Below are 24,892 nucleotides of genomic sequence, written 5' to 3'. Positions count from 1 at the left end.
TTTGAGGTCTGCTAACGTTAAAGAAGTGAATTAAGTAACCAAAATTTCTCCCTTAAGGTTTTAGGCCAACATAAAACTTCAGTGGTGAATACCAGGTATTCAAGGAGGAAATAATTCCAATTTTTAAGATCCTAGAAAATAGGAAAAGAAGGTATGCTTCCCAGGTCATTTTATGATACTAGTATAATCTAAATACTAACACCTGTCACATTTAATACTATCCCTATCAAAATACCACTAATATTTTTCACAGAGCTAGGACAAAGAATCCTAAAATATATATGGAATCAGAAAAGACCCCAAGTAGCCAAAGCAGTCTTGAAAAAGAAAAGGAAAGCTGGAGGCATCAGAATTCCAGACTTTAAGCTATCTTACAAAGCTGCAGTCATGAAGACAGTATAGTACTGGCAAAAACAGACACATAGATCAGTGGAACACAATAGAAAACCCCGAAATTATATGGCCAGTTAATCCTCAACAAAGCAGGAAAGAATATTTAGTGGAAAAAAGACAGTCTCTTCAACAAATGGTGTTGGGAAACCTGCCGAAGAATGAAAATGGACCACTTTGTTATACCATCACAAAAGGAAATTCAAAATCAGTGAGAGACTAAATGTGAGATAGGACCCCATCAAAATCCTAGAGAACACAGGTAGCAACCTCTTTGACATCAGCTGTAGCAACTTGTTACTAGACATGTCTCTAAAGGCATGGGAAACATAAGTAAAAATGAACTATTGGGACCTCATCAGGATAAAAGCTTCTGCACAGCATAGGAAGCTGCCAACAAAACTAAAAACCTTTGGAATGGAAGAAGACATTTGCAAGTGATATATCTGATAAAGGGTTAGTATCCAAAATCTATGAAGAACTTATCAAACCTTACACCCAAAAAGCAAATAAGCCAGTGAAGAAATGGGCAGAAGACATGAATAGACATTTTCCCAAAGAAGACATCCAGATGTCTATCAGATAACACGAAAAGATGCTTAACATCACTCATCATCAAGAAAATACAAAGCGGAACCACAATGAGGTATCACCTCACACCTGTCAGAATGGCTAAAGCTAACAACACAGGAAACAACAAATGTCAGGATGCAGAGAAAGGGGAACCCTCTTGCACTGTTGGTGGGTATGCAAACTGGTGCAGCTACTCGAGAACAGTATGGAGGTTCCTCAGAAAATTAAAAATAGAACTACCCCGGGGTGCCAGTCAGTCCAGCATCCAACTCTTGATTTTGGCTCAGATCATGGTACCAGGGTCATGGGATTGATCTTTGCATGGCGCTTGTGCTGAGTATGGAGCCTGCTTAAGATTTTACCTCTCCTCCTTTCCCCCTCTCCCCAGCTCATGCGTGTTCCCTCCTTCCCTCCTCCCTCCCCTCCCTCAAATAATAATAATAATATAGTAATAATAATAATAAAATAGAACTACCCTACAATCCAGCAGTTGCACTACTAGGTTATTTACCCAAAGGATACAAAAAATACAGATTCAAAGTGGCACATGCACCCCAATGTTTATAGCAGCATTATTAACAATAGCCAAATGTTGAAAAGAGCCCAAATGTCCACCGACTGACAAATGGGTAAAGAAGATGTGTGTGTGTATATGTGTATGTATGTATATATGTGTATGTATATATATGTATACACACACACACACACACACACACTGGAATGTTACTCAACCATCAAAAAGGATGGAGTCTTCCCATTTACAATGACGTAGATGGAGCTAGAGTGTGTTATGCTAAGCGAAATAAGTCAGAGAGAGACAAATACCATATGATTTTACGCATATGTAGATGTAAGAAACAAAACAGATGAACATAGACAAAAGAAAAATAAAAGAAGGGAGCAAACCATAAAAGAGATTTTTAACTACAGAAAACAAATTTGCTGGAGGGGGGTGGTGGGTGGGAGGATGGGTTAAATGGGTGATGGGGATTAAGGAGGACACGTGTGATGAGCACCGCGTGTTGTATGTAAGTGATGAATCACTAAATTTTACTCCTAAAACCAGTATTACACTATACGTTAACTAGAATTAAAAAAAAACTTGAAACATTAAAAAAAGAAACTTAAATATTAAAAATCACATCTGGGGTGCCTGAGTGGGTCAGTTGGTTAAGTGTCCAACTTTGGCTCAGGTCATGATCTCACTGTTTATGAGTTCGAGCCCCATGTCTGGGCTGTCTGCTGTCAGCACAGAGGCTGCTTCGGATCCTCTGGCTCAGCCTCTCTCTGACCCTCCCTCGAGGGTTCTCTCTCTCTCTCAAGAATAAGCATTTAAGAAAAAATAATGAAACCTGTCAGACTATACAGAAAAGGAAAATTACAGGTAAATTACTAAATTCCAAAATATTAACAGCCAGATATAGCAGTATATAATAAGCAGGATAATAATATATGATGAACAAGTTGGTTTTATCCCAGGAATTCAAGAAGTTTAGGAAGTCATATGAGGTCATTGGCACGTTCAAAGATTAAAAGAAAGCAATCACAAGAACTTCTCAAGAGAGGCAAGAAAAGCATAACAAATTTATATACTGACTCTAATAACAAGCCACTTCAACAAATTAGGATTCAAAGATAGTTTCCTTAATATGCTAAGGTGGAAATTGACACCCCCCATGCCCCCAAATGGATAACACACTTCTGCTTTATGGGAAATAATTGGATTTTTTTTAAGACGGGGAAGAAGACAATGATTCCTATTAACACTTTAGCATGTTAGAGATCCTAGCTAGTACTATAACATGAGAGAGAAATGAGAAAATTCTGTAAAGGAAGAACTAAAACTGTCAATGAATCTTTAGATCAAGTATTAGAATTAACGTTCTTGTTAAGGTTTTTGGATATGAAAATCAATTTAAAAATCTTTTCAGGGGGGTGCCTGAGTGGCTCGGTCGGTTAAGCGTCCGACTTCAGCTCAGGTCATGATCTCGCAGTTTGTGAGTTTGAGCCCCCTGTCAGGCTCTGGGCTGTGGGTTGTGTCTATGTCTCCCTGCCCCTTCCCTGCTCACTTGCTCATTCTCTCTCTCCTTCAAAAGTAAACATTAAAAAAAATATGAAATATTTTTTGTTAACAGCATACTGTTTGAAAATGAAAAATTTTAAAGATACTTGTAGTAGTAGCAAGTACTTAGGACTAAATCTAACTTTTAAAAAGTATAAAGGAGACCTGAAGAGATATAACTACCTTTGGTCCACTCAGCATTTGAAATTTTTAAAAAATGTTTTTATGTTTAATGTTTTTTAATGTTTTCGTTTTTGAGAGAGAGAGAGAGAGAGACAGCGCGCGAGTAGGGGCAGAGAGAGAGGGAGACACAGAATCTGAAGCAGGCTCCAGCCTCTTGAGTTTTCAGCACAGAGCCCAGTGTGGCTGGAACTCATAAACTGCAACATCATGACCTGAGCTGAAGTCGGATGCTCAACTAGCTAAACCACCCAGGCTCCCCTTGACAGGTCAGCATTTTAAATGTGTCAGTTCTCCCTATAGTTTCAGTACATATCCAACTAAAATTTCTAATAGGTTCTTTCTATGATATTTTGATAGGTGAGAAAAAAATTTAGTGAAAATGCAAAGGGTCCATCAAGGTTAAGCCACAATACTCTTAAAGGACAAAAATAAGTAAAAAGACTTGCTCTGTTCTGACTTACTCCGGAGGAAGACTAATTCTAAAGCTACAGTTAAATTCTTGCCTGGAGAGACAAACCAGTGGGACCCAATAGAGACCCCAAAGATGAAATCCCCAAAGAAACGAACACCTACTTACAAAGAAACAGAACAAAGCAGTAGGGAGGAATGACTTGTTTTACAAATAAGATGAAATAAAATTGGTTGTTTTGGAAACAAAATGAAATTGAACCCCTGCCCTATCTTGTGTTCAATAACCAACTTCATTTGGATTTTAGGCAGAAATGTGAAAAGTGGAATTTTAAGGCATTAGAAAATACAGGGAAATTTTGTTACAAAAATGAAATAATATTTGACATTATTACCCCAAAATTCACCATAAAGAGAATAGATTGTCAGGCTAGGGATGGAGAACGATAATTGCAATATATTAAAACAGTGAAAACCTTTGGATACACATACATATTTATAAGCCAGTTAAGAAAAGGCAGCCTGGTAGGAAAATGAGTAAAAGACTTGAAAAAGCCTCTTCCAAGAGTAGCATATGAAGAGATGCTCAGCCTATTTAGTATGGGAAAATGAAACTCAAAACCACAACAAAATATTTCTGCATATCTTCCAGATCAGCCAGATTTAAAAGTCTGAGAATATAAAGTGTTATTAAAGTTACATGCAAGTGAGAACTCTAATAGCAAGGTAGAAGGAGTGTGAATTTACATAATCAGTGCATCAACTACTTAGATACATACCTTGCAGTAGAGAGATAAATCCACACGTTATACACCAGGATACATATACCAAAATGTTTATAAGCAGTACTGATGGCAGTGTCCCTAAATGGGGGAAGCATTGTAAATGTAGAACACATAAATGTATTTTCGTATTCATCCAACGAGCTGTTATACAATAATGGAATAATGGGCATGTATATCTGCATACAACCGCTAGTGAATCCTACATGAAAATTTTTAAATCATTCCAACCACATGAGTCTTAGGGAGGCATTTATGGGTAGTAGAGTAGTGTATAACTAAGAGAAAGAGAAGATTGTGGAGGAGCAGGGACGTATGAGAGGTAGGGTGCTGGGCAGTTTTCTATTTCTTAACTTGGATTGTGGTTAAATTTTTGTTATTGTAGTCATTATACTGTACCTTTGGGTTTACATTCTCTGTGTGTTTATGTGTTTTATTTTACAGCAACAAATTTTAAGCACAAAGTATTGTGCTTTGCTAATAAAGTACGTTTTCTGATTAAGAAAAAATTAGTCTCAGCATCCCCTTTAGCTCCCCTCTGGCCCTCCTTACATCTAAACTCCTCAGAAGCATTGTCTGTACTTGCTTGTGGTTCTTCCATTCTTGACTGAACTCACTACAGTTTGGCTTGCATCCCTCATCATAATGACTTCATGTGTCTAAGCCATTTGTCAGTTCTCAGCTTCTAATAGCTTTTAGCATCATTTAACATTGTTGATCACTCAGTCTTCATTGGAATTATTTTTTCTTTGGCCTGCAGGAGACTACAGTGTTACAGCTGTTCCTTATTTATTTATTTATTTTTTTGTTTAATTTTTACTTTTGAGAGAGAGAGAGAGAGAGAGAGAGCAGGGGAGGGGCAGAGAGAAAGAGGGAGCCGCAGAATTCGAAGTAGGCTCCAGGCTCTACGCTGTCAGCATTTAGACCAACATGGGCCTTGAACTCCCGGACCGCGAGATTCTGGTCTGAACCAAAGTCAGATGTTCAACCACCTGAGCCACCCCAGGCGCCCGCCCTGACTGTTCCTTCTTCATCTCTTCCCTGGTTCCTTCTGTCTCCAGCCTCTTAATGTGAAGTACTCTGTCCATAGATCCCTTTTTAACTTTTCTTGGTGATTTCATTGTTTGTAACTCCAGCCTGGACCCTCTCCCCTAAACTTGAGACTTGTATATCCTATTTGACATCTCCAGTTGGATATTCATAATCTCTTCTCAAGATTTATCCCATTCATTCCGTGAGGAGTCAGCTTGGAAGCTCTGTATTCTCCCCCCTCTAGATTTTGCCTTATATGTCTGTTCAGCTGGTTCTTCTAATTTATATCCATTTATAATGAAACTAATTGCAAAAACAGTCAGAATTACCATATTTAATTAAAAACAACCTTTGCATGTGAAAGTGTTGTTAGTCTTGACGGTGAAGGTAGTATTTAAACTTAAAATTATCAGTACCTTTTTGCAAATGGTTGTCTGAATGTTGAACCTGAGTCCTTGTCCTGTGTAAGATAGACTTTCTTAACATGACTTCTGGGAGAGGAGTAAGCTTTTCTGTCTTAATAGTCACTTTTCTCTTCAAAATAGTTATCTTTTGTTCTGTAGTTAAGATAAGGAATCTCCCCTGAGAAAAGCTTCTGTAGTTGTGAATAGTGCAGATTATCACCTGACTTGTGCTTAAGGCTATAAAACTAATTCCGGTATGATTTTTATTCAGATTTTCACTTGAGAACCTTTACAAAAAGTGTAACCTTATGATTTTAAGGTATCTTTTTATCATGATTTTTAAATGGATGCTTACAAATGAAAAGCTGAGAGGGGCGCCTGGGTGGCGCAGTCGGTTAAGCGTCCGACTTCAGCCAGGTCACGATCTCGCGGTCCGTGAGTTCGAGCCCCGCGTCAGGCTCTGGGCTGATGGCTCAGAGCCTGGAGCCTGTTTCCGATTCTGTGTCTCCCTCTCTCTCTGCCCCTCCCCCGTTCATGCTCTGTCTCTCTCTGTCCCAAAAATAAATAAACGTTGAAAAAAAAATTTTTTTTTTTAAATAAAAAAAAAAAAACAAATGAAAAGCTGAGGGAATGCTGTTAATGAATCCCTTGGTTTAGAACTTTATTAAAATTGCATAATAAACCATTCTTCTAGTGTTCTAACTACCTCACATCCCTTAGTCTTTCCATCCTCTTCTCAGAACTAATAGGTAATATTTTTCAAATATCAGTGCTTGATGGCCTATAGTTACATATCAAAGGATGTACCTTGTTATTTTGTGGTTTGTAAATGGAAGGCATCTCTTAAAATTTAGAGAAATCAGTTTTACTTACACACTATTACAGTTTCATACATTTAGTAAGTAATACCTTCTCAAATGTGTTAACTTCTCATATCATGATTATTTAAGGATTTCATATTGTATATAATTATATTTTGTGGTTGATAAAGACAAATGTGGGGGAAATAAATATGCATGTTTTCTATAGCAAATGTTTTCATTAGTAAACATTTATTTTAATATTATCTAGGCTATCAAGTACTAGCTCCAACTGCCTATTATGATCAGACTGGTGCCTTAGTGGTTGGCCCCGGAGCAAGAACTGGCCTTGGAGCTCCAGTTCGTTTAATGGCTCCGACACCCGTTTTAATTAGTTCAGCAGCAGCACAAGCTGGTAAGTGTAACTGATGTTTTCAGGGATAATATTTTTCTGCTGTTGTTTGAGATATTTTAAAAATAATGAGTAGTCTTTTTGGTGGTTTCAAGAAGTATCTGAAATTTATTTTCCAGCAGCAGCAGCAGCAGCTGGAGGAACTGCAAATAGTCTTACCGGCAGCACAAACGGTCTCTTTCGGCCAATTGGCACTCAGCCACCGCAGCAGCAGCAGCAGCAGCAGCCGGCGAGCACGAATCTGCAGTCCAATTCATTTTACGGGAGCACTTCTTTGACTAGTAGCTCCCAGAGCAGTTCTTTATTTTCTCACGGACCTGGCCAACCTGGAAGTACATCGCTTGGCTTTGGAAGCAGTAGCTCTTTGGGTGCTGCTATAGGCTCAGCCCTCAGTGGATTTGGTTCGTCAGGTAAGTTGCCTTTTTAAGATGAGTGTACTCTGCTAAGTGGACATGAGGTATATGTTTGTTTTTAATATGAAGATAAGTAATAGCTTATAGTGTAGAAAGGACAGGAATAAAATACCGGTTTATTTAATTTTGTAGGAAGAAAACTACCGGCTGCAAATCTTTAAGCATTTATGAATGTTTAGCTCACTTCAAGCAGCCCATCTTTTACTCAGATATAATACATTTTCCCCTGGCTTTAAGAATTATAATTTTTGTTTTATTAAGATTTGTTTGCTGATTACTAGTTCTTCCTTTTTATGTACAAAATAATGTTTGAGGAAGTAAATATTTTGCCACCTTAAATTTCTAGTGTTTTAAAATAATAGTCTTTTTGTTTTTATCAGATGTTTTATTCTTACTAAATGCTAGTCATTCATTATGGTTTTATTAGTATAATATATAAAGTTAAAATACAGTGAAATATTCTGGTCAGAGGCCCCTAAGAAACTACCAATACGCTTATCTTCTACACTAAATAATTTAGCCTTTATCATTAAAAATTCTTCTAAAAGAATATTTCTTCCATAGCCTAGTTATATACATAATACTTAAAATTTTTAAATTTAAAATAGCTTCACAAAATAAATAATTTACCCACACAAACTGATTTTGTAACTGAGAAATGACCAGGTGAAATCAGAAGAGGCCCACATTGACTTCCTGTTGACATACCTGTGTTATCAGTCTCTGAAGGTTCCAGAGTATTCAGGAAACCCTAGTTCTGTTGGTACAATTAATTGGCAGCCTTTTCTTCATGAGGGGTAGGGCAGTTTATTCAGATCTCAAGAGGTTTTCTATTTTTAGTAAAGTCATAGAATCTTTTAATACCTGCTTCTCGTCTGTTTTCCCACCACATTAAATTATTTTCTTTTCTGGTGTGGAAAATGGCAAAACTAACATGGGCCAGTTGTTATTAAGTATGTTTGCTGGTTTTCTAAGGAAGTGACTTCTGAACTTTCAACATTCATATTTGTAAGAGGAATGATCTAAAATTGCTATAAACTTGTAGAAGCAGAATCCTTTTGTGCTACAATGAAATGCAATAGGGAAATACCATACTTGCCTAACACCAAACTACCTAAAGAATGGGCACAAGAACTTCTGAGGGAAAAATCTAATGAACTTGGAGAGTCTTCAATCTTTTAATTTTCCTACTTGAATTTTTCATTCCTTTTGGAGTTCGGTATTTTTACCTCTACCTAGGCACTCCCATCGGACTCATTTTTTGTTCCTAATACAGTTGACAAGCATTTTCTCCAAATATCCAACATGCTGAAGAAAATTGTAAGAACATATAACTTAAAAGATAAACTTTGTAGGAATGACTAGTTTCTAAACTAGAGATTATAGACTCTAAATAATCCAGGAAAAATAGAGAAGAGCTTTGATAAACCTCATTTCCCCTTTTGTAATAATATATATGGTCACTGATGGTCTGGGATGGATTTGTAGACCCCCTTATCCACTTCTTTCAAATTCTCATTTGTCTCTCAGTTGTTAGCATCATTCCCCCCAGCATTCAGGAACTGGTTGGCATGAGCATTTTGTTCCCTACAAATGTTTCCTGCAGATGCCTCCTTCCCCAAAACTGGTCTTCTTCATGCCTCCCTTATTTATAAACATTGCTTACTTAATTTTGACTACCAATCTGTATATACCTCTGTTTTACCTTGCTTCAGAGGACATTAGCAGTTGCCACCCCTGGATGCCAGTAAAAGTCTTATCATCTTCCCCTTCCTCTTGGACATTTTGTGAGAGTTCATTCAAGTGCTACACAAGGGTACTCTTAAAAGAAGCCTACGCATTGCCGTTTCACATGATGGCAATTCCATACCTGTATGAAATCTAAAATGATAGTATGGTTATGTGCACATATACACATACAGAATCCTGTATACTGTCATTCTCTTACCTATATGATGCAATTATTAACACTTACCAGTGTTATACCCCACCTTATATAACACAGTTAGGAAGCTTAGCCATTGTAATATGGTAATTAAATCAACCCTTCTACGACCCATTACTTAGAAAGTGTTGTTACAATTGAAAGTTTGAAATTTAACATGTTATATATAGTTGATAAATGATTAGTGACTCCGCTGTTGGTCTAGCCTTTTAGATCTTTTAGGTATCCTTTGTTTTCATATTTCACAGTTGCACTGTTGCAGATAATTTAGGCATATAGTAAAAGTTAAGGAGCCAGCTTGTTTAGGATTAAAATAAAGCTATTTCTGAATTACTTTTAAACGTTTGGCTTGGCCTTTCCTTTTTGGAGGAAGATACTATTTCATGTGTCAAAACTATGGTTTCTTTGGTTATTTGCCAGGGAAATGACAGTGCTACTGCTCTTATTAGAGAGCTGTTGTTTTTTTCCTTGTCAGTCAAATTGTTTTCTGAAATAAATAGGAATTTTAAGTGTAGCCCTGTATTTAGAACAATCACTTTGACAGTGTCCTTTTAAATTAGCATAGTTAACGTAGCATGTATTTACAATTTTGCCAAAAGCAACTCTAGAAGAGGTGCTTATCACGTGAGTGTTTGTTTGGTTTTGCTACTAAAATGCATATAGTTACATAGTGTTCTCTTATTAGATGATACCTAAAATGTGCAGTTTTCTATAAAACATATCAGTCTTTCAGAAACCACACTGGCTGGTATTAAAGGTTTACTAGTGTTTTAATATTTTGCCTCATACAGTAGTGTGAGCCTTGTGTTTTTCCTTTATAAGAGTCTTGAATTTGGGAAAACCAATGTAATTGTTTGCTATCTGTATTATAAGCTTAACTTGGTCTACCCATTATGTTCTCTGCTTAATTTTTCTCTTAATTTTTCATTGTGCTCTGATGACCTATTTATAATTGACTTGAGATTAGAAAACCAAGACCTAATAGAAACTTTAAAATTCTCTTTAAAAATGTTACCATATTGGTCCGAATATAGAGCTTGTTCTTTAAAAACCTGACAGGTTAAGAAATCTAATATAAAATTCCCTTCGCTATAAAAGATATTCAGTTAAAAAACAAACCAAAAAAAGGCTAGTGTTTAGAAATAGGAAAGAAGCACTTGAAAATGTGGGCTATCAGTGAGACTTAAGATGTGGGAGTTTTGGACAGCCCTTTTAAACACTTGGTAAAGACTGATTATCCGGATATGTTGATTACTTTTTTGAGCATGCATGGCTACATGGTAATGTGGTTCTGCCATTTTTTAAAAATGATTTTGTAGAGTGCTTAAGGAAAAAAAGGACTAGAGGGCTGAATTTGGGATTAAGTAAAAGGAATTCAGTATGTAGTTTAGGAAGGTATGTGATATGAGATAATTGTGTATTTGAGGGGGAAAAAAGGCTGATTTGTCTTCACTTGAGTAAAGGGCTCATAAGACCAGTAGTAGAATCTCTGGAATGGGAGATGGAGATCCTGAGGGGTAAGTGAAAGCATGTCTTTGGTTGTGACCACAGTAATGAAAGCCATCAATTGTCTAAAAGGAAGTTTACTTTTTCATATATATTTTGTAACTTAGTTGCTGATGGATAGGGAGAATGTGTAATTTGAAAAGTGCTGAGAAGTTAGTTACCATCTGTATTTCACAACTGACTGATATTCGGGCCAATATGGACTTAAAGGACTATGGTTTGAACACAAGGTAGAAGCCAAATTAAATGTGAATGGTGAGGGAAATGTATTAATAATCTATTTATCAGTGTAATACTTTCTTGGCATTGAGTTGAAGTCTAAGAAACTGATTCCAGAGATTAGGGCACTACCAAAATTTAACGTTATTGGAATTTAATCTCTAGCGTCTCCTAAAGCAGACACCTTACAATTGTAGGGTTTATAAATCATACCAGGGTATTAAAGCACAGTAATCATATGTGTCAATGGTAAATATGTGTGAAATAATAAACATATGAGTGCTCTGTTAAGTATTTGGTTACTTTATTGGGGTGCATTTATACCCTTTTATGATTAATGAAAGTTAGTTTATATAGTTATCACAGTAATTATCTTCCCCATAATGTTTCTAAAAGTAATTATTGTGATCACTTCTGTTATTTCCCAGCAAGAGTTGGGGATAGGTTTTATTCAGTTAACACTGTATGTAATTAGGGTTTTTTTTATTTCTTCTTCAGTTGGCAGTTCTGCAAGTAGTAGTGCCACAAGGAGAGAGTCTCTATCTACTAGCTCTGACTTGTACAAAAGATCTAGTAGCAGCCTAGCACCCATAGGGCAACCATTTTACAATAGTCTGGGATTTTCCTCCTCTCCAAGTCCAATAGGCATGCCTCTGCCAAGCCAAACTCCAGGACATTCACTTACGCCACCGCCATCACTTTCATCACATGGATCCTCATCCAGTTTGCATTTAGGTAAAAAAAAAAAAACAAAACCCTTTTTATTTGTATGTATACATGTAAGTGTGTTTGTGTGTGTGTTTATAATATGTGTAAAATATTTAATGTTGGATAAAACATGCCAAATTGCTTTTGCTTTTAGATACTAGCCTTTTGAAAAAGTTCTACTTTCGTGAAAATTCAAAGTGAGGGTCTAATGTACAGTAAGGTAAAGACCCCTATTGTATCTTATGTTCCTTTTATGAAATACAGTGGTGTGTTTTTTCTTGTCTGTGCTTTTGATTTGTGTGTGTTTTAGATCATCTGAAAAGTCAACTGTTGAAACATGTTAGTAAAAGAAATTTCACTATCGAAAGTTTTTGCACATCTAAAGGAAAACATTAGTCACGTAGTTCTCAAACTTGAGATAGTTTACTACAATGGTTTTTGCTTTGGCCTTTGAATGCCTGGCCATTTTACCAAAGGGTGTATCAGGGTATATGAATTTAGTATGGTTGTGAGTTAGAGAATCTTACCGGTTTGGTCCATATACTTTTGAATACGTCGTTAGTTTAAGAAAAAAATGTTTTAGGTTTGTTATATCCTTGAATTTGGAGTATTTAGGACTTTTGTTTATATCTTTATATTAAAATTGCCCCCACCCCAAGATTATTGAGTTGGTGGTTACCCCTTTTCCTCTCCAGGAAGTATTTATTCATGTAGTTAGCAGCATATATTTGAAGAGATTTTGAATATCAGGCTGTGTATGAATCCTTATCTCTTCAAGGAAAGTATTTCATTGAAAGTAGATTTTGGATTTTTATAATTTTAGTTGCCTTAATTAAAACAGAGATTCCTTTTTTTGATTTTTATGTGCTTGGAAAGATTTAAATCAGCTTGCAATTTAAAAAGTAATGTTGCTGTTGTTAGCAAATATAAGTTAGTGATTATATTTGACTCCCCCATCATTAAGGTATAGCTATTTTTTCCTACAGCTCATTAATACATAAATGTCCACGTAACAAAGGGATCTTTTGTAGTGATCATCGTGTAAATATATGTCAGTGTGACGTGGCCTAGATTTTGAAAGACTGGTCCTGTGCCCCAAATTCTGGGTCTTTGCTCTTTTGTGGATATTAAATATATACAATTGATTAATTTATTTGGGAGGTGTCCTAAGATCTGCTGTACACTATTCGTGTAAATTTACCAGTTTTTAGCCTGACACCTTCATTTATCATCTCTTCTTGGTCATAAGGCTGCTCAGTTCCTGATTTCTGTTATTTCTACTCAGACCCACTCACTTCCACCACCCCCATGTAAGATATGCCTTTGAAACTTTGAAATGGACACAAATATTTGGAACATAACAAACCTAAGAATAGGACTTTCATAATAGTTTTGTGTTTTATTTGTTAAGATTCTATTTGTCATGTCCTGTCATTTTTTTATAGGTAAGTTTCAGATCAGATTCCTGTCAACTGTTACTGCTTATGTTGTGCTTTAGAGCTTGTAAAAATGGCATTAGTTATTCTACATAACTTGCTTAAAAATTAGAACATAATTTTTCGGGGCACTTGGGTGGCTCAGTTGGTTGAGTGTCCGACTTTGGCTCAGGTCGTGATCTTGTGGTTCGTGAGTTGGAGCCCCACATCGGGCTTGCTGCTGTCAGCCTGTCACCGAAGAGCCTGCTTCAGATCTTCTGTCCCCCTCTCTCCGCCCCTCCCCTGCTTGTGCTCTTCCAAAAAATAAAAAAATATATTAAAAAAAATAAAATTTTTAGATCTGTCTCTATAATTAAACAGCAATCAAGATATTTTTCTTTAGACTATAAAGAACCCAGCTGTGTAGATGCTTAGGGAAGAAATTCTCATCAATTATGAGAAATAATCATCACTTGGGCCAGCATTTCTGTATTATAGCCTGATACTTTTGTACCCAGAGTTAAAACTCCATAGGTTTAGCTTCAGCTGGAAATCTGGTATTTTAATGCACTTCTGATTGGAATTATCTGTAGGTGATTTTCTTTTGTGATCTCCCAGTTTCCTTTAGTTTTAGTTGTAGTGTGACTGGCAATGTTGTTAACAAGGACTGTATAGACCATGCCAGGGTGAAATAATTTAATAGATTTCATAAATTGGCTCTTTACATAGTGTTCACAGAAGTAATCTATCCTTTGCTTTCATCTGATTGAATCACAATGCAAGACTTACATGCTTTCTGGTCTAAGAAAATACTTAAATTGTATATCCTTCAGATGGATTTCTTCATGAATCAAGTTATCAAGGTAGCTGATTTAGAAAATGCCTGTGGAAATGAATTTGCATGTCTGTTTCTAGAAAACAATTAAATCTAGAGGCATGGTCTGGTTGTTGTTTGCTAGTTTGGGCAAGATAGCGTTCTGTATTCTTAGTGTTGCACGTTATCAGGAGATATGTATCTGGTTGTCTCCATTGTGAGCTTGTCAGCCTGATCCACTTGACGGGCTTAGCAGCCTTCGATAGTTGCCTATTTTATGAGTTTGCAAAAATGGTGATTCTCTAATTCTGTCATACCTTCTGCATTTATGAGCTGGAACTTTTATCTAAAAAAATTTTCCCTCATGAGTTGTGAGGTTACAATGAAAATACATAGTTCATATAGGAGTCAGGATAATGCTTGGAATCTTTATTTTCTAACTTTGAGAATGAGTTGATACACTAACAGCTTACTTGTGTTCTTTTAATCATCATTGTTACCTGTAAATTAATAGCTTTTGGGATTTCAGTCCATTGTGGTCTGGGAGACATCAATTTTATACCTTTTTTTTAATCCAAAAATTTTACCATATTTGGCCATTTGGCACCCTTCAGATTGGCTCCATTTGACTACAACTTTTTGTTACTATTATTATTATTTCTTAAGGACAACTTTTTAAAAGCAGCACTTAAAATATAGGAAGTCAGAAACAAGTGGGAAAGAGCAAAGAAAAAGAATAAATTTTAAATTAATGGTTTTTATCTTGAAATGGAAAGAGTAGTGTCATTCTGGGCTTCAAGTTAAGTGTTCAAGATTAAGTGAATTATTTTTTCCTATTACATTGATCTAAAACATGTTACTGATTTCTGATACTCTCATCTTTATGCTCATCATTATTAGATTGATATGGAACTTCCTGCATATAAAGCAACATTCTGTATTTTTATTTAATTTACGACTTGACAAAATAATGGCTTATTCCTTGTACCTTTTCATTTTTGAGCTGACTGATGTTTTTCTTAAGGGTATGAATAAGTGTAATTCAAGCTTTGAACTATATGAAATTCAGTTTATTGAAAGGGGACTGTCAGTTCTGAAAATTTATTAATGTCATGTATTCAGCAATCAAATTCAGTGCTTTAGCTTGTTATGGATTAGAAAATTTTATAACCTGTTTTCTAATCACAGAAGATTTTTATATTAAAAACAGAATAAAATTGTTAGGATCGTTTTTCCTATTAAGTAGATGTCAGCCTCTCTAAAAATTGCCAAACTTTGGTAGACTTCGTCAGCTCCTTCTCTTAGAATGAAATGTTTAAATAAAAATTAAAACAAGTGTCACCCAATCGGTTTTAAGGCTGTGTGCAATTTTTCTGAGTTTTGTATGTGGTCCTTAAAGCAGAAAACAATGTAAGTTATTTTGAAGCTTTTACTGAAAGTACTATTATCTTTTAAGTAATAAGTTGCCTGTAACTCAGTAGCATTTGAATAGTTTTCTAAAGCACTTTCATATTCATTATTTCATTTCATCTTAATTGTTAAGGTAGACTGGCTGAGCGAAACGCTCATTAGAGATAAGAAAAGTATAGGTCTTATGAGCCCAAGAGACTTGCCCAAACCAGCGAATGATGGAATTGAGGCGAGAACACCATTCTGACTCCTGATACTATCCTTGCTTTTTCTGTTATGCTATTCTAAAATAAACTGAACAGTTTTACACAAAGTATATAAACAACAGTATTCTAATCAGTCTTTGAAACTGTGTACCTCACAGTGGCGTCGGTTATGTACTTTTAAAGTTGTATATAAGATTACTAAACTTCTAGATCCTTTCTTTCTTATTAGTTATTCTTGAGAATGTCCAAATATATTATCTACTTCATGAAATAAGAATATGTGTTAATCATAAGGCAGGCATCTCAGGAACTGGCTTTAGAGCAGCATATACAGCTTGCAGCAGAACATTTACAGGTTTTCATGGCGATGTAAATTAAAGCATTGCTTCAAACCCTCTGGTGTGTCTAAAAGTCATTTTTATTCATTGATGGGTATAAACTATTCTATGAAGAAATTCCAAAATTATTACTTGTATGGAAGAATTTATTTTGTTTCATTTCTGTATACAAATTTATTGATCTTAGGTCTAATTTGGGATCACAGTGATTAATTGTTGCCCTTATATTTTATTCATTATCCTTTAATAACACTATCTTTGACTTTGTGGTTCTAATGAGTGAGAATATTATCACCAGTTAGTTCAGTTAAGATAATCTCCGGATTAGAGCTAGCAAATACTTGATCTGAGTCCATGGTTCAGCATCAGAGTAATTTGGGAGTGCTTCTTTAAAGTACCAGGTTTGAGGAGGTGAACAATTTGGAAATATGTGGCAACAGTTTTTACTTATCACAATGATTGTAGGAATTCTGTTGACATTAAATATGCAGAAGCCAATCTTACCATAACAAAAAAGGTGGGGGGAGTTTTATCCCACTGAAATTTCCAATAGTACCCACAGGGAGAGAGGCACCTTGAAAAAAAATAATTCATAATTTACACGTGACCTTATTCTAGTTCACACTTCCTTTTTAACTCTTAGTTCCTGGATCCCTGGGGGCTTCCCATGAACCTTTGACTTTGTCCTCTGTCGTCTCCCTATGCCTTTTTTCCTTCCTACCTTCTTGCCTTCCATTTATCTCAACTCTGCTTGCTATTGCGTAAAGTTTGGGGGAGGGGGATAAAAGCTTATAGATGAGAGACAAAGTAGAAAAGTCAGATTTCTTTTTGTATATGTTTTTATATACTCTTTTCCTCTTGATATTTTCCAAATTGAGCCTTTTCTTTAATTTTGCTGATTGTGTATCATTGTTTACTGTCCTTTTAAAGCTTTCCTTTTTGTCGGCCTTCACATTTGCATTTCAGCTCCCCACTCAATTAGTTTTTACCTTGTTTTCTTATTACTGAGGTAGCAAATAAGTCTTCATGCACCTTAAACATTTTAATCTACCAAGGTGTCACCTAGAATTTACATCATTGCATTGTTTATACACCAAACAATGTCCATTAAGTAAACATAGGATCAAAAATATAACCTTTGAGATATATGCAGATGTGCTTCACTAGAGATTTATAGCTTTAGCCAAATAATCTTTGAAAATGAAAGCACACGTCTCATGGGGTGACATTGAAAATTGACTGTTACTGAAAATATTTTCATGTGTGATTGTTTTCTTACAATGTGCCTAGGAACAAATCTAATGTGAAAAGGTCAAGATCTTTACAAACTGTAAAACACTGGAGAAGTTAAAGCAGACAAATAAATGGATGGATATACCTTGTATGGGGGTGGAAAGACTCAATATTATAAAGAAACCACTTTTCTTCTAGTTGATGACTAGATTTAGCACAGCCTCAATAATTTTTCAGGCTTTTTAAAGAAATTGACAATTTCTTTACGTTAAATAACATAAACGGGAAGATAGAGCTGAGAGTAGTCCAGACAATCTTACAGATCCAAGTTAATGTCAAAATATAAACTTACGGCAACTAAAGTTGTGGTATTGCCACAAGGATAAATAAACCAGTGGAATAGAACAGAGGATCCAGAAATAGACCTACTTCTTTAGGTTTACCTGATTTGTGACCAGTGGGCCGCTCTGGTATATTTGGGGAAGGGTAGTCTTTTCAGTAAATGGGACTGGAGCAATTAAATATCCAAATAGAGTAAAGTGAACTTTGACTTCTTTCTCTTTCACACGATACACACATACAAATTTTATCATCAAAGAAATTAAGTAATTGGCTTATAGTCATGAAGTTAGTAAAGAACAAAAATCTTGAGCCCAAGATTTTTCTGGCTTATTACAGGATGTTGCACTGCTTCTCAAAGAATGCTTCTATTTCTGTCTAATAGCTCTCTGAATAAATAACGGGTCTTTTCCTACTCCCTAACTTTAGAATTTTTGTGAACTTTATTTATAAAATTTTGGTAAAATATAACTTAGCCTGTTGTGAGTTGATGGGAAAACTGAGTTTGAATGTCACTATATTGGTTGCTTTATACATTTTTACTTGCTAACAATTGGCCTTTAATCCAAATTAAATTTTTACTTTGGTAGTCTCTTCAAGTATTTTATTACTGGTTTTTAAATTAAACCAGATAAAAGTCTTTATGTGATATTTTAAATAGGATAGTAATAAACTTAATTTATGCTGAGATAATCCTTTTTTTTAATGTTTATGTTTTGTGAGTAGTTTCATTGACCTACTTTTTTTTTTTTTTTTTTTAACTTTTATTTACTGAGAAAGAGAGAGACAGAGCATGAGCATGGGAGGGGCAAGAGAGAGGGGGAAACACAGAATCTGAAGCAGGCTCCAGGCTCTGAGCTGTCAGCACAGAGCCTGATGCAGGGCTTGAACTCACACACCGCGAGATCATGACCTGAGCCAAAGTTGGACACTTTACCAACTGAGCCACCCAGGTACCCCAAAATTGTGTGTGTGTGTATTTTAGACACACACACACACACACACACACACACACACACACACACAGTGAGAGTGGGGGAGGAGCAGAGAGAGATGGAGACAGAATCTGAAGCAAGCTCCAGACTCTGAGCTGTCAGCACAGAGCCCGATGTGGGGCTTGAACTCATAGACTGCAGGATCATGACCTGAGCCGAAGTCTGACACCCAATCAACTGAGCCACCCAGGCGCCCCCTCATTGACCTACATTTTATAAGTTTTTTTTTTTATTTTTTTATTTAAAAGTGTAACTCAGAAAACTCAGAAGGTAGGCATTTTATAAGTTTTGTGTCTGATCAGAATTTTTACCTATTAATTTATTCATACAATAATGACCACCTACATGCCAGACCCTTCTTGACCGGAGATAATTGTATTAAGTCAAAAAACCACTTGTTAAGTCAAACTACCCATCATCAAGTCAAACTACCCACCATCATGGAGGTAGTAGTTTTGTGTTGAATGTAGACCTGGCTACCAGAGGTTACAATGTAATGATTGTAATTCTGTTGCCTTATTGCATTTTAATTCTGTTTTATAGAAATATGATGATTCTCTCCATTAGAATTACCATCTTTCCTTCAGGGTTTTTTTGTACCAAATTTACCACACTTTATATTAGGGTTACTTCTGGGCTATTTTGGATTAGAAGCAAGAAAGGCCAGACCTTTCCCCACAACTATAAGAATGTTGAAATCTCAACAGATGTTTGGGTAATTGAATTTGAGGAGTTTTGTTTCTTTGTGTTTTATTGGTGAATGTATTCTGGGACACTTGCTACTTGTTTAAAAAATTATTTTACATTCTACTTGGATTTCTATTATTAAAGCATTATTTAGCTGTTCCAGTCAGTGTGTTCTCTGTTCAGTGTGTTAATAGGATCATACTGTTTAGAATACTGCACTTTGAAAGGGCTTATGACAGTTGTAGAGTTTTTATTTTTGTGTGTGTACATTTGGTTTGGTTTTTGGACATTAAGTTTGGTTTATTTTTGTCTGGGTTAAATCTTTCACAGTCCGTTTGCAGTTCAGCCCTCTTCCCACCACAGTAACAGCCCCATCAAGACAGAAAATCAGTGTGCCTATAATGTTTGTCTAGGATCAAAGTTATTCTTTCTGATACTCAAGTTTATTAAGCAAACCTTAACATTGCATAAACTCACTGAATGATCCTGATTTTAAGAGAAAAATCCCAGGTCCTACGGTTTCCATTTACCCCATTCAGGGCAGCTGGTCATGAAATTGCAACAGAAATTTTACAAGAAATGCAGATGTAATCCATTGGTTTCTTAACTGTCACCAAAAGTATTAACCAGAGAGGAAATGAGGTCATATCTGTGAGGGTGGTTTGAGATGTGCAGGGAAGATACTTAGCACCCACATGTCCATATGAGGCAGTGAGTGAAATTAACCCCGCTACTTATGATTTTGGGGGCATAGTTTTTAAAGAGTCCTCATGTTCAGTTACAGAAGTAGTTTTCACTAAAGATTAAAGTTCAGGCAATTTTTAGAACCAAACAGAAACTAGCCTTTTTGTTAGAATAATGGGAATCAACAAGATGAGTTAGTAATAGAAATGATGTACTACTAGTCTGAAGACTATAGTTCATATGTTAAGAGCTCAGTCTGGTTATTTATTTTTTTGAAGGCTTATTTTTGAGAGAGTACAAGTGGGGGTGGGGAGCACAGAGAGAGGGGGGCAGGATTTGGAGCAGGCTCTGCACTGACTGCAGCAAGCCTGATACAGGGCTTGAACTCCAGAATCAGGAGATCATGACCTGAGCCAAAGTCAAGATGCTCAACGACTGAGCCACCCAGGTGCCCCTCAGTCTGTTTAAATGCTCTTTGATGAATGAGGGAAGATTATTAAATATCTTCTGTTGTAATGGTCTCCCTCTTTATATTTTTAGGAAGGTTAAGCTTAAGTAGAGGCTAAAAGGTCAGGTTACTTAATTGCATTTAGAGAAAAAATTGCAAGCAATAGAAATGGAAACAACAGATTTTTATTTTGGTTTATAGTTTACATCTAATGTTTGCTTTATGTGTGGTCGTAAGATGTACAACTTTAAGGTAACACCTGACATTTTCATGCTGTTTGCTTTTTATATTAGCCTATTAAAATGGTGTGGAAGACTACACTTTTTTTAAAATGTTTATTTTTGAGAGAAGGAGAGCTTGAATGAGGGAGGGGAAGAAAGAGAGAGAGACACGGAATCCGAAGCAGGCTCCAGGCTTTGAGCTGTCAGCACAGAACCCAACACTGGGCTCGAACTCACCAACCATGAGACCATGATCTGAGCCAAAGTTGCACGCTTAACTGACTGAGCCACCCAGGCACCCTGGGAGAATACACTCTTAATTAGAGTCTCATTAGTTTTTAAACTCATTGAAGCCTCAATCTTTTTCCAGTAAAATTTTGTGTCTTTATATTGCAAATATATAGCTAATAATCACTAGAAAAATTTTATGTGATTTATTCCCCGTGTCACATACGTCAAGTGTATCCCAGATTTCAGAATGTCATATGACGGGCACCTGGGTGGCTCAGTTGGTTAAGCATCTGACTTCAGCTCAGTTCATGATCTCACTGTTGTGAGTTCAAGCCCCACTTCAGGCTCTGTGCTGACAGCTAAGAGCCTAGAGCCTTCTTCAGATTCTGTCTCTGTCTCTCTGCCCTTCTCTTGCGTGGGCGCGTGCACGCTCTCTCTCTCTTTCTCTCTCTCTCTCTTTCTCTCTCTCTTTCTCACCCTCTCAATATAAAATAAAACATTGTTTAAAAGTTTAAAAAAAAGAATGTAATGTCATACTGTTCTTCATGAGGTATAGTGGGGTATAATTAAAAGCTTTAAGTGAATTATCCAGGTATAATTGTTTTCCAAAAAGCTCAGTCTAATTATTATTTATTCATCTTTCAATAAGGTAGCTTCGCTAAGCCTATTGTGTCACATGTGAAATGGAGATAATAGCCTTGTCCCTTGTCCTGTTGTTAAGAGTATAGCATATGTATTAGTTTTCTAGGGCTCCTGTAACAAACTACAACTAGGTGGTTTAAAACACAAATTTATTGTCTCATACTTTGAGGCTAGAAATAAAATCAAGGTGTTTTTAGGGCCATGTCATTTTGAAGACCGAAGAGGCAGTCCTTCCTTCCTAGCTTCTGGTGGTTGCTGGCAGTCCTTGGCATTCCTTGCCTATAGATGCATCACTCCCATGGCCGCCTATGTAATTACATGGCATTCTCTCTGTGTGTCTGTGTCCTAATTTTCCTTCTCTTACAAGGACACCACTCATTGGGTAGGAGCCCAACCTAATCCAGTATGACCTCATTTGAACTTGGTTACATTTGCAAAGACCCTGTTTCCAAATAAAATCAAATTACAGGTACCAGGAGTTAAGAATTGAAAACTTTTTTGGGAGACTCAGTTCAACCCAGTATAGGCTGCCTTTTGGTTACCCCAAATTCCTCTTTGGCCCACGTGCAGAATACATTAATTCCAAGCCAGCATCCCCAAGAATTGTAACCCATCCTGTCGTCAGTTGAATGTCTAAAATCTCATCTAAATGACTCAAGTCTAAATATCATCTTCTCTGTCAGGTGAGATGCCTAATGTGGTCCATCCTGGGACAAAATTCTTCTGCATCTATAGACCTATGAAACTTAGGAAATAAATCATCTGCTTCTAGAATATAGTAGTAGCACTGGCATAGGATAGACATACCCACTGCAAAAGGGAGAAATTGGAAGGAATGAAGGACTTACAGTGCCAAGCAGGTCTGAAAGCCAGCAGGGCAAATTCCATTTGTTTCAAGGCCTGAGAATAATCACCTGTGGCATGATGCTCTGTACTTCGCATCTACTGCTGCCCAACCCCTGTAGCCTTTGCATCTGTGGCTCTGCTTTCAGAGTAGTTCTTAATTCATCCCATCTCTAACGCTTTCAGGCCAGGCTGCCAGTGTTTCTGTAGATAGGAAATTCTTGAAAACATTGTTGGTCTCCCACTAATGTCAAGGGGCTGTCCATCTACACCCATTGACTCTGCATTCTCAGCATTCTGTCTAGATAAGCTAAGACTTTTCCAGATCATCAAGTGCTGGTTTTCTTTTGCTTAGCAGTTCCATTTTCAGGGGTGCCTGGGTTGCTCAGTTGGTTGAGCGTCCAGCTCTTGATTACAGCTCAAGTCAGCATCTCTGGGTTCGTGGCATCAAGCCCTGTGTCAGGCTCTGTGCTGACAGCGTGGACCCTGCTTGGGATTCTCTCTTTTTGTCCCTCCCCTACTTGTGCACACATGCTGTCTCTCAAAATAAATCAATAAACTTAAAAAAAAATAAACAGTTCCTTCTTCAAATTATCTTAATCTTATTTCACCATAAGCAGCCCAGACACCAGACCACACCTTTAGCACGTTGTTTGGAAATCTCAGCTAAATCTCCACACCAGTTTTGCTTTCTACCCAGTTTTCCTTTTTTAACACGTTTCAGTTGGGTTTCCCCGTTTCCAATAACATGTTTCTCATTTTATTCTGAGACATCACTTGGAACATCTTTATAGCATTCATATTTCTACAAACATTGTTCATGACAACATACGTATTCTCTTAAGACGGTAGCCGCTTTTGATACGTGCCTTATATCTGTCTGAGCCCTCATCAGAATTGCCTTTAATATCCACGTTTCTACCAACCCTCTCTTCAAGGCAATTCAGGCTTTTTGTGAACACCTCCAAATTCTTTCAAACTGTACCCATTACCCAACTGCAAAGTCATTTCTTCATTTTTAGTCATTTTTTTATAGTAGCACATCACTATGAGTACCAAAATCTGTTTTAGTTTCCCAGGGTTGCTGTGGCAGATTACCCCAGCTGAGTCACTTAAAATGACAAATTTGGAGGGAGGCACAATTCAACACAGTATATAGCATTTTGTGCAGAGTTCACTTCTCAGTGTCTAATAAAGAATGCCCAATAAATGTTTCCTGCCTTTTTTAAAGGACCCTCAGTGTCTAGCATACAGTATTATTTATGAATATTAAGTAATTAAATGCACTTTCTCAGGTAGGTGAAAAAAACTGATTATTTTGAACACATAAACCCTATCTAAAATGAGGTGCCAGAACTCAGGACAAAAAGGTCTGACCAATATTATCCTTTGAGGAATTAGATTGTCATTTTAGACTTTTTTCCTACCACTCTGTATCATTGATTCTTTGCCTACTGCAACTAACTGGCCATCTTCGGTTATCATCTTACCATTTCCTGAGTTTTCTAGAGCCTTGTCTTCTGAAACCAGCACTGTCTAGTAGCCTATATGTAGTCGTACCCTTTTCAGGACCCCAAATCTACTAGGATTACCATTTCTATTTGAAATTGGTAGTTAACAACCTGCTGTAAAATGAATCCTTGAATAATCTTGAATTCTAATTCATTAGCCTCTAAACTCTTCTTCAGAATAACCTTCAGAATATTTTTTTTTAATAAAAATTATCCACTGAGGGTAATTCAGTAGGTTTTGAGTAAGTCTCCGGGAATCTGTATTTTCAAAAGAATACACAGGTCTGATAGGTTAAGCAGCTGCCATTCCAAATTTCTGGACTTAGAAAAGAATGAAAAGATTAATCAGGTTTATTTATTTTGTGATTGTTACAGTTGTTACCATTGTTTTTCTTGCCCTGTGTTTTTCCCAGTAATTTTATAATCTTTTTTTGTTTTTGATTAATAATAGGAAGGATTCTAACGCAATAGACTTCTCGAGGAAATTAATGAAAACTTATAAAATCATATTATTTCTACTAGGATTATTGTAAGATGCTTGCCTTCACTCGCTTGTCATGAGTGAACTTGAAAAATCCTTACACAAATAGTATGTAAAGGGCAGCACACTATTGTGTGAAGAGCTCTGTCCAAGAGTCCTGGCTGACTAGCTGCATACTGCATTTGGACCAGTGGTCTGTGACATTATAGCACAGATCTCCCTGTCCAAAATACATTCTTAGCCAAGTAGTGATTAAGAAGTGTAAATGCTAAGGGTGGATGTCAGTGATGAATTGAAGACGGTTATCCCTTTAACACATTTGGTGCAGAAACACCTCTGCTTATGGACTACCATTAGCAATGGTATGACCTAGGTAGCCTATATGTGTGTTGTTTTTCATTAATTTTGGAATAATTTGAGACTTAATGGGGAAGTTGTAACACTGATACAGGAAAAAAAAATTACAGCACACTCTATATCCACATTTTCAAAATGTTATTTTACCATGTTTGCTTTATCGTTCATTTCCTCTCTTCGTCTCCCCCTCTCTGCATATT

General features: G+C 36.5%; 1 protein-coding gene and 1 long non-coding RNA gene across 7 annotated transcripts in view; both read left to right on the top strand.

Moving 5' to 3' along the window:
* Positions 1–24,892, top strand: part of PUM2 (pumilio RNA binding family member 2) — a 97,773-nt gene that overhangs the window by 53,868 nt on the left and 19,013 nt on the right. For 4 of the 6 annotated variants that reach the window (XM_040496148.1, XM_040496147.1, XM_040496151.1 and 1 more), the window contains 3 exons: positions 6,906–7,049; positions 7,166–7,456; positions 11,628–11,864. In XM_040496148.1, the coding sequence (XP_040352082.1) occupies positions 6,906–7,049; positions 7,166–7,456; positions 11,628–11,864 (672 nt within the window). The remainder of the gene's footprint in view (positions 1–6,905; positions 7,050–7,165; positions 7,457–11,627; positions 11,865–24,892) is intronic. The other 2 variants (XM_040496150.1, XM_040496149.1) reach the window with 1 other exon arrangement.
* Positions 18,750–18,971, top strand: LOC121044169 (uncharacterized). The gene is made up of 2 exons (XR_005797179.1): positions 18,750–18,806; positions 18,874–18,971. It is a non-coding gene; the product is annotated as an uncharacterized LOC121044169 (long non-coding RNA).

Source organism: Herpailurus yagouaroundi, unplaced genomic scaffold (assembly GCF_014898765.1).
Source record: "Herpailurus yagouaroundi ecotype Mexico unplaced genomic scaffold, PumYag 188, whole genome shotgun sequence".
Classification (NCBI taxonomy): Eukaryota; Metazoa; Chordata; class Mammalia; order Carnivora; family Felidae; genus Herpailurus; species Herpailurus yagouaroundi.
The sequence above is the reverse complement of the archived record's forward strand: the minus strand, read 5'-3'. Positions and strand labels throughout refer to the sequence as shown.